The sequence below is a fragment of the Chenopodium quinoa genome, unplaced genomic scaffold (genome assembly GCF_001683475.1).
Source record: "Chenopodium quinoa cultivar QQ74 unplaced genomic scaffold, ASM168347v1, whole genome shotgun sequence".
NCBI classification, from domain to species: domain Eukaryota; kingdom Viridiplantae; phylum Streptophyta; class Magnoliopsida; order Caryophyllales; family Amaranthaceae; genus Chenopodium; species Chenopodium quinoa.
The window spans coordinates 6,060,190-6,070,777 of record NW_018743920.1 but is presented as its reverse complement, the minus strand read 5'-3'; the positions used below and the strand labels follow the sequence as shown (position 1 = coordinate 6,070,777).

At 41.0% G+C, this 10,588-nt stretch overlaps 1 protein-coding gene across 1 annotated transcript; it reads right to left on the bottom strand.

The window, feature by feature from the left end:
* Positions 1 to 723: 723 nt before the first annotated feature.
* LOC110688164 (BEL1-like homeodomain protein 1) lies at positions 724 to 10,288 on the bottom strand. Its single transcript, XM_021864872.1, has 6 exons — positions 10,223 to 10,288; positions 8,844 to 9,988; positions 8,218 to 8,257; positions 2,206 to 2,560; positions 2,015 to 2,075; positions 724 to 1,598 (listed from the first exon to the last, which is right to left on the bottom strand). Exons 2-6 carry the CDS (start codon positions 9,753 to 9,755, stop codon positions 771 to 773), a joined length of 2,196 nt encoding a protein of 731 aa, XP_021720564.1. The 5' UTR covers positions 9,756 to 9,988; positions 10,223 to 10,288; the 3' UTR covers positions 724 to 770.
* Positions 10,289 to 10,588: the final 300 nt, after the last annotated feature.

The window sequence follows — 10,588 nt, the reverse complement described above, 5'->3', positions numbered from 1 at the left end:
TTGGATTGGATGGCCAGGATTAGATAAATAAAAATCAACGATTCAGATTTAATCTCTTATCGTAGTCGTCCGTAGTCGACAACTATACTAGAATTTTTAGTTGTATATATATATATTGATACACGTATATCGATCTATAGCTCTATTTCAATTTAGTTGATACGAAAACATTTCCTTAGACACATTTGTCAACACAAGATTTCAAACGCCATTCAATTTCTTCGTTTATAATATGGCTTTTTTTTTACATAAATTATAGTCATAAAAGGAAGCTAAAATACTCCGTAGTTTATATGAATTGACGTCTCTAGCTGAATACGTGTCAACGAATAAGAAAAAGAGATACTATAACATACATAAATTCAAAAGATTTAATTTCACCAAAATTATATATTATACAACCCATATATACAAATTCAAGTTCATTGTGTCTACTAACCTTACAGCATATATAATCATCATCGATAATTCGACATCCACCTATTCCAATTGCATATGCATTAACAATCCCTACTTCTCCTATAAGCTACATACTTACGTACCAAGAATAATAATATACTTAATTCCTAATTAAGTATAAACCTATAATAAATCCACCTTGTTTAAATTTGTTTATCCTTTTTTTGAATTATTTTTTCTTCATCAAGAAAGAAAAAAAGAAAAAAGAAAAAAAAGTAAAGATGAATGCATGTATCATGAGGGCCGGCCTTAATTAAGCTTGGATTTTTTTTTTTTTTTTGTGTTACATAGGAAATCCAAAGTATATATCGTCAAGCAACGAAATCATGTAAGAGTTGATGAGCAGCAAACCTGTTACGATTTTGAATGTCAATACTTTCATACCCATTGTTAGGGTGAGAAGGTTGAGCCATGCTAATCCCACAAAAATCAGCCTCTGCAGGTCCGATATCGAGCCGCCTTCCCAATTGAATACCTTGGTTTGGAAGGAAATTCTGCTGATGATTCCCAAGTGAGAGGTTCTCACAATGAGGAAGGCCTAGGGTAAGGGAGACCGCGTTCCCATGGTATGGGTGCGCGGTCATTTGGTCCGGGTTAAACCTCCCAGTCATGTCATTCACTAGGTAAGGGTTAAATCCAGTGGCTGCGGCATCCCCATGATTAGTCATCAAGAAAGAGTGTCTCTGATGATGATCAACTGGTTTCATTTCCATGTCCATGGAAAGGATGCTACTTGGGGAGTTTTGTATGTCGGAGTTGCTTCTTTGTTTCTTTGGGCTTCGCGCCATAAGAGACTCCATGTCTGAGGATGAGCCAATTAGAGTAAAGCCTTGGGATGAGGTCGCCGACATTGCTGATAAGTTGGATATCATGTCGTTGGTGGTGTGGTCAGCCTGTTGTTGGTGGGGCTGGATCACTGCGCCTCCGTGATCTTGTTGTTCACGTTGTTGTCCCGCACCTGTTTCTTTACTTGTGGTGTGATCGTCATTCTTTGATGACTTGCCATTTTTGTTCGCGGTGGTGGTGTTGTCCTCTGAATTACCACTATTTTGCTCTTGTGTCTTTACCTCCTCCAAGTACATTTCCTCCACCATTGGCTTCCATAGGCGGACACGAGCATTGATAAACCAATTTGACACCTACAATAATATTTTGTCATAGAAAATTCCTTATTCAAAAAAATTAATAAATATATGTGGTAATTAAACTTATCCGCCACAACTTTGACATAATATGTTTGAGTTTTTTTTTTTTAATGGACTATAAATAATTACTTAAGGTAATAACCTAAAATATGTACATTAGCAACACCTAAGCTAACACCATTATGTTATGTTACATATGCTTAAATTCAAGATGATATTCAAGCTAAGAGATTCCCAATTGTTTAATCAATGTAACATGCATGCATGCTTGATTAATAAACGCATCTAATTAAGCATTTCTAGACAGTGTACGGAGTACTACATATATGCATGCATGATAATCAATGATGAGAATATAATGTGTAATTAAATTAAGTCCTTAATATAGCATGTTGAATTGTAACAAGTACCTGACTTCTTGTAAGCCCTGTTTGTTTAGCCAACATGTGTTTATCTGAATCCTTGGGGTACCTATCCATGCAAATACAAACTTGTATAAATTAAACAAACACTTTAAGTATGTACTAAAATACTTTTAAACATATATAGGCAAGAGGAGAAATTAGTAAGTAGCTTTATATATATAGTACAAGAAGCATACGGGTGAAGGAAGTGTTCGAAGAGCCAAGCACGAAGAACGGAGACAGCACGCTCAGGCAAGCCTCGCTGAGGACGCCAAGCGTTGTGTTGCATCATACCTAGCTGTTGTAAGGCACGCTGCTGCCGTAGCTGGTGATCAACAAACCTCAGCCTCGAACCGGCTCCTCCCTCGAGCTTCACCCCTAGAGCATTACTATTGCTTTCCTCTTCACCTAAACTCTTACTGGTGGCCTTGATTTGAGACATAATCGCGTCTTTAAGACATCTAAATTGTTTTGAGATGGTCTTCAAGGCTAAAGATGTGTACAGTTTTGCTGATCCAATTCCTGCTGCCTGCTCAAAGGATGATACCACTACTTGTATGTTGTGCGACAGCGGAAGCAAAGGTCGAAAACAAACAAGAAAACAATAAAGAAATTCAATGCAAACAATAAGAACAACACCAAGAATTTACGTGGTTCACTATCGATGTGATAGCTACGTCCACGGGCACCGAGATCGAATGATTTCACTATAAACTGCAAAGATTACAAAGATGATTCTTGTATTTCTCAAGAACGGCTCTCACTCTGTCTCTCTTAACCCTAATACTGATATTAGGGAGGTTTTATATTAATCCCTAATTAAAAGATACTTGGGCAAAAAGATAATAAAATAAGATAACCTAAAACCGCAAAATCCGCGTTCCGTATTTTTCCTTCTCCGCCCGGTCAGACCGGGCAAGGTCTGCCCGATCGGGCGCGAGAAGAAAACTCCATACGAATGCTTCAACGTATCCAACCCCCACCGCCCGGTCAGACCGGGCAAGGTCTGCCCGATCGGGCGAAGGCTCGCCCGGTCGGGCGAAGGCTCGCCCGGTCGGGCGCGAGAGCAGCTTCTTCAACGAATTTGCCAGGCACCTCTTCTTCTTCCGCCCGGTCAGACCGGGCAATGTCCGCCCGATCGGGCGGACAAAGCTACGAAGTACGAGTCACCTAATATACTTATCAACAATCTCCACCTTGACGAGAACTCGTAGTCAGCAAACGACCCCATCAAGACATAGTGAAAAAACATCTCAAGCCAAACCCGATGCAGGACTCATGCATAAGCCATACATCCCGATAAGTCTTCAACCAAGACCCATCACATACTCGTCTCCAAGTATAACAACTCATAATGCTCCACCTGCATCACAAGCCCCGGGCAAGCTCCACCTTAAGGCCAACACACCTACACCAGGAGCTCCCCAACTTCGCCCCTCAGGGCCTACTACATCACGTAGTAATCAATATTTAACAAGTCTAAGCAATGTTTAAACTTGCTAAACGGAACAGGCTTAGTGAAGAAATCAGCCGGGTTGTCAGCAGTCCCAATCTTCTTCACCTTAATCCTCTTGTCAGTACGCAAGAAATGATACCTGACATCAATGTGCTTCGTCCGATCATGGTGTACTTGATCTTTAGCTAAGCAAATCGCACTTAGACTATCACAATATACTGTAGCAAAATCCTGTGCAATACCCAGTTCACCTACTAGGCCTTTGAGCCAAATAGACTCCTTAGCTGCAGAAGTTAAAGCCATATACTCAGCTTCAGTAGTTGACAACGTAACTGATGACTGCAATGTAGACTTCCAACTAACCACAGAACCACCCAAAGTGAACACATAACCAGTCACAGACCTCCTGGTATCCACATCAGCTGCATAATCAGAATCACTGTACCCAGTGACCAAGCATTCCCTACCATTCCCGTACACAAGACCAATATCAGTTGTCCCTCTCAGGTAGCGAAAAATCCTTTTCACCCCTTGCCAGTGTTCCCTCCCAGGTCGAGCCATAAACCTGCTTACAACACTAACAGCATGCGCAATATCCGGCCTAGTACAGACCATAGCATACATCAAACAACCAACCGCGTTTGCATATGGAACTCTAGACATATAAGACAACTCCTCCTCTGATTGAGGTGACATAGACAAAAACAACTTACAACTAACAGTAGTTGGCGTACTTATAGGCTTCGATTTTTCCATCCCAAAACGAGACAGAATCTTTTCAATGTAGCTTTTCTGAGTCAAGAAAAGCTTACCTCTAGCCCGATCCCTGTAGATCTCCATACCCAAAATCTTCCTAGCTGCACCCAAGTCTTTCATGTCAAACTCCGAGTTAAGCATCTCCTTTAATCTAGCAATATCAGATTTATTCTTTGTGGCAACCAACATGTCATCAACATATAACAAAAGATAAATCATGGAACCATTATCCAGCTTACTATGATACACACAGCAATCATATGAATTCCTGTCAAAACCTTGTGAAACCATAAAAGAATCAAACCTTTTGTACCACTGTCGGGGGGATTGCTTAAGTCCATACAATGACTTTAGCAATCTGCAGGCATAGTGTTCCTTTCCAGGAGCTTCGAATCCTTCGGGCTGCTTCATCAGAATCTCCTCCTCCAAATCGCCATGAAGGAAGGCCGTTTTAACATCCAACTGCTCCAGCTCAAGATCAAAATGTGCTACAATTGACAATAACACACGGATAGAAGTATGTCGAACCACAGGTGAGAATATCTCAACAAAGTCAACCCCTTCTACCTGACTGAACCCCTTAGCAACTAGCCTAGCCTTAAAACGTATTTGCTCAGTTTCCGACAACCCTTCTTTCTTCTTGTAAATCCATTTACAACCCACAAGCTTCCTCCCTTCCGGTACCTTTACCAGTTCCCACACTCTGTTCTTGTAAAGAGACTGCATCTCTTCACCCATTGCGGCAAGCCATTGCGCAGACTCACTACAACTAATTGCTTGTTTATATGTGGCAGGTTCAAATGACTCTACATCATCAGCTACACTCAATGCATAACCTGTCATCGCATCAACACAGCAATTTCTTCCCTCCATCTCTTCAATCAATCTAACAGGCTTCTTGATAACTCGTTTAGGCATCTCAAGAATGGTGTCAGGTTGACTAGATGACCCCTGATTAGATTGCTCCACCTCATCCCAGAGTTAGAATGAGTAGGAGTAATCTCAGGTTCAGGAGTACCCGGCACTGGAACATCAGCATCATCATCAATATATTGTACCCGAGGTAAATCAGCAATGGTAGACTGATGTACCTCAAGTACCCCATCTGTCTGTAATAAATTGTCTCCTTCCCTTCTCAAATCTGAAATCTCTGCATTTTTAATTGAATACATGGTGTTTTCATCGAAAGTAACATCCCTACTAAGAATGACCCGACCCTCCGAAGGTGAAAAAATTCTAAACCCCTTCACACCATCCCCGTACCCAACAAAACACCCCTTCTTGGCTCGTGGATCCAGCTTACCCTCAATAACATGATAATAAGCAACACAACCAAAAATCTTCAAATTCGAAAAATTAGGCAACTTACCACTCCAGATCTCAAACGGAATCTTGGAATCAATTCCAGAATGAGGACCCCTATTAATGACATAACAAGCTGTTAACACAGCTTCACTCCAGTACCTCCTCCCAAGCCCTGCATTAGAGAGCATGCATCGGACTCTCTCTAGCAGTGTCTTATTAACCCGTTCTGCTACACCGTTCTGCTGTGGTGTCTTCCTGACAGTATGATGCCGACCTATACCCTCATCTGCACAGAACTGATTAAACTCGTCTTTGCAAAACTCTAGCCCATTGTCCGTTCGTAGCTTCTTGATCTTCCTTCCTTGTCGATTTTCCACCAAAGCTTTCCATTGCTTGAAAACTTTGAAGGCCTCATCCTTTGACTTAAGCAACCTAAGCCATGTGTATCGGGACTTGTCATCAACAAATGACACAAAATAGTGGTAACCTCCCATACCTTCAACTCTAGATGGACCCCAGCAATTTGAATGGATGTAATCGAGCACTGCATCAGTAATGTGAGCACCCTTGCTGAACTTTGACCTGTGTTTCTTACCAAACACACAATGCTCACAAAATTCAAGGTTGGCAACCTTGACCCCGGATAGAAGACCCCTCTTGGACAATAGCTGCATCCCCTTCTCCCCCATATGACCAAGCCTCATGTGCCAAATCTTAGTCATCTCCTGGTGAGATACAGATGCGCAAACCGCAGAACTAGGCAGTGTAACACCCTCAAAAACATAGAGGGTGTTCCTTTTGATACCCTTAAGTACCAACTCAGAACCTCTGAAAATACACAACTCCCCATCTGAAAACACACCATTGTACCCCAAGTCATCCAGGGTACCCAATGAAATCAGATTCTTTCCTAAAGCAGGAACATGCCGTACATTAGTCAAAGTTAACCTCCGCCCATCAACAGTCCTCAACCTCATGGAACCAATACCTGTGACCTTACATGGAGCATTGTTACCGACTATAACCATACCCCCATTGCGAGGTTCATATGTATCAAACCAATCTCGACGTGGACACATATGGAACGAACACCCCGAATCTAGAACCCAGTTATCAGATAAATCATCAGACCTAGCAGAACTGACTAATGCTAAATCTTCCTCTGAATTATAGCTCTCATTCGGTTTCTCTTCAACTACAGCAGCCTGGGACTTGTTTTTCCTCACCGGACAATTATTCCTAAAGTGACCCGGTTCTTTACAGTAATAACATGTTTTAGTAGTAGTTTTACTAGATCCATCCTTGCCGTTTCCAGCACCCGACCCAGCATTGTTCCCCTTGTTAAACCCCTTATTCTTTTTAGACTTTCCGGACTTAACAAATAACCCACTACCATTATCCCCATTATCACTCGTAGCTTTCATTCTGAGTTCCCTAGTATGAAGTGCTGCCTTCACTTCTTCTAAGGTTATAGAATCCTTACCAACAACAAAAGACTCTACAAAATTCTCAAAGCTAGACGGTAGAGATACAAGTAAAATCAACGCAGCATCCTCATCATCAATTTTAACATCTAAATTACGTAAATCAAGCAAAATAGAGTTAAGTTTTTCTAGATGTTCCCGTAAGGAAGTACCTGACTGCATCCGGAGGCTAAACAACCGCTGTTTCAGTAATAATTTGTTGGTCAACGACTTAGTCATATACAATGACTCCAGCTTCAGCCACAATCCAGCCGCCGTTTCCTGATCAGCCACCTCCGTGATGATTTGATCATCAAGACTAAGTAATATGGTAGAGTGTGCCTTCTCTTCCATAACTTCTAACTGCGAGTCAGTCGGTCCGTCTCCTGACTCCGAAGTAGTACTCTTTGGAGCCAACGGACGCCATATCTGCTGTTGTTTTAACAGAGCCTTCATCTTAATTTGCCATAGCCCGAAACTATTTTTCCCGGTAAACTTCTCAATTCTTATTGTTGAATCTCCTGCCATTGTTATCTTCAAGAAACTCTCCAAGGATTGAACCTGAGCTCTTGATACCAATTGTTGTGCGACAGCGGAAGCAAAGGTCGAAAACAAACAAGAAAACAATAAAGAAATTCAATGCAAACAATAAGAACAACACCAAGAATTTACGTGGTTCACTATCGATGTGATAGCTACGTCCACGGGCACCGAGATCGAATGATTTCACTATAAACTGCAAAGATTACAAAGATGATTCTTGTATTTCTCAAGAACGGCTCTCACTCTGTCTCTCTTAACCCTAATACTGATATTAGGGAGGTTTTATATTAATCCCTAATTAAAAGATACTTGGGCAAAAAGATAATAAAATAAGATAACCTAAAACCGCAAAATCCGCGTTCCGTATTTTTCCTTCTCCGCCCGGTCAGACCGGGCAAGGTCTGCCCGATCGGGCGCGAGAAGAAAACTCCATACGAATGCTTCAACGTATCTAACCCCCACCGCCCGGTCAGACCGGGCAAGGTCTGCCCGATCGGGCGAAGGCTCGCCCGGTCGGGCGAAGGCTCGCCCGGTCGGGCGAAGGCTCGCCCGGTCGGGCGCGAGAGCAGCTTCTTCAACGAATTTGCCAGGCACCTCTTCTTCTTCCGCCCGGTCAGACCGGGCAATGTCCGCCCGATCGGGCGGACAAAGCTACGAAGTACGAGTCACCTAATATACTTATCAACATTGTATCTGGCTGTTGTATTGCCTGTATCTTTGCTCCACCTATACCCACAAAATTAAGGAAAATTCTTTTTTAAAAAAAAATAAATAAACAATTTGAGAGGCCAAAAAATTAAGTACTATAATTAGATAAAAATAAATTGTTAATTTGTGTTGAAGATAATCGTATATAAATAGTGTGAAATTCTAATAATAATTGTGACAATTTATTATTTCAAAATGGAGGAAATAGAATTTGTATTATGTGAATATAATAATTGGTGGTACACTAGTCACAAGGAACCGTTATTACTAGTTAAACAGTAATTCCAATTAATTCAAAAAAGCAGAGTGTGTAATAGTTGTCCTTTGCATGGTGGGAAACAAGTCAAATGAGTAAGGTAACAAGAAAGAAAACATCCCCTTCTAATCCTATAGTAGCTACGTTAGGTTTAATCCTATAACTTAAATTAATTACAGTTACTAAATTATTATTGACAAGTATGTACTTTGTATGAATAATAATCAATTTGATATGATCTAATTAATTAAATCGAAACCAAAATTCTCTAAATTTATGGAGTAGAAGTAATTAAAGTGGGAGTAGTAAATGGAGTAATAATAATAGCAATAGTTATTTTGTATGTACCTCATCCAGCATGTTGAGCAACTTGGCCTTCTTCATCTGTAGTTCTTGTCTCTGAGCAGTAGACATCTCTGCTGCTGCTGCTGCCTTCTTAGTACCCCCACTACTACTCTCCCCACCACCACCACCGCGACTCGTCTCGCCGACACTTGAATGATCTCTGGCAGTTACTGCAGCCGCTTTCGCCTTATCCTTGTGGGCCCCACTTGAGTCCCCAATGCGGTTGTCACCATTATTATTAGTAGTAGTATTATCACCCCCACTATTGGCCTTATCATTGAAGTTTGTACTATTACTTCCAACATTCACCACTTCCTCAAGTAACTCCTGGGCCGGTTTCAAGTACTTGGATCCAATTATGACACCATTTGAGGTCGATGACCCTCCTACTGCAGCTACTGTTACCTGACTTTGATTCTGCTGCTGCTGACCTGGAGAGAGGCTCAAGGATAGACCCTGATGAGCAGACATGGGCCTGCGGAAGCCCATCTGGTCCGCCATGTCTGGGCCAGATGCAGCGGACGGTATTGGACCAGCCTGGTTTGAACCCGGGTTGGCTGCCGGGCTCCAAAGGTTGGGATGGACTCTAGATACTGATAATCCATGCAAAGCAGCAGGGATCTGATGTTGTGAGCCTGAGGAAGTGGGTGATGGACGGCCATGATCTTGAGAGGGATGGGGACCACTAAGCGGGATCCCGATGAACTGCTGCTGCTGCGGTGGAGGCGCGTGAGGGAGGTTACCCTGAGAGAGCGAGTTGGCAGGGTTGAGAAAGAGCATGTTAGGAGGAGTTTGGCCTTCAGAATAAGCAGTGGTTATAAAGTTAGGGTTCATTAGGTAAAGTGTTTGAAGGTTATGATCTCCTGCTGCTGCTGCTTGGATTTCTGGACCTCCATGAAAGTATGTTGCCATCATTGAACTCTTGAGTATACAATATAATTTTATTCTTTAAGAAAAATAAAATCTTGTTTAAAAGTATCAATTCTAGCTAAATCTATCTGTTTATTTATAAGTTATAAAATCAAAGTGTATAGTAACATGAAAAAGCTGGATAACTTATTCCCATGTCGTTTATTTGATTTGGAATAATTTGATGCTGAAACAAAATACTGGCCCCCCTTTTCTTTGTGAACTGTGAGCTATATATCCTGTAAAAAAAAAAATTGGATGAAAAAAATCAGAAGAAAAAAGAGCAAATTGTATTATGATTCCAAATTCCATTCCATGTAGCATATTAGCTCATAATATTAATACAAGCTATCTATATATAATTCAATCATCTAAAAAAAACATACACGATAGTACATGATTATATTTGTATACATATGCAATGAAGAAATCAAAAGATATAAGAATATTAGTATATGAATATGAAAATATACATGAAGATCGATCTATCTAGTAGTGTAAAAAAGAATCGTAATTGGTCGAATAACAAATTAAAAAATAAATATTGTACATATGTAAAGAGAGAGAGAGAGTAGAGGAGGAAAGAAGGAGAATAGAAGAGTGACATGCCTTAAAAAGGTAAGAAGAAGGAAGGAGATCTGATGATTCTGTCAGAAAAATTGATGTGCAGCAACATCTCCAAGTGATTTGGGGAAATATACTAAACAACTCTCTTCCTATTCCTATGTAGATTAGAGAGAGAAAGAGACTAAAAAATTATGGAGTTTCTGACAAAGATAGAGAGAGATGGCTTCCCCTTATTATTTGTATGAGGAGATCTTGTTTTGTTGAGATCACTG

What these genes read in the sequence shown, in the direction of transcription:
- LOC110688164 (XM_021864872.1), bottom strand. Translation starts at nt 9,755, where the DNA reads ATGATGGCAACATACTTTCATGGAGGTCCAGAAATCCAAGCAGCAGCA. An exon ending in ATACAACAGCCAGATACAAT is followed by an intron (nt 2,561 to 8,217) that starts GTTGATAAGTAT and finishes ACAACATACAAG; the next exon opens with TAGTGGTATCATCCTTTGAG. An exon ending in TTCGAACACTTCCTTCACCC is followed by an intron (nt 2,076 to 2,205) that starts GTATGCTTCTTG and finishes TTGCATGGATAG; the next exon opens with GTACCCCAAGGATTCAGATA.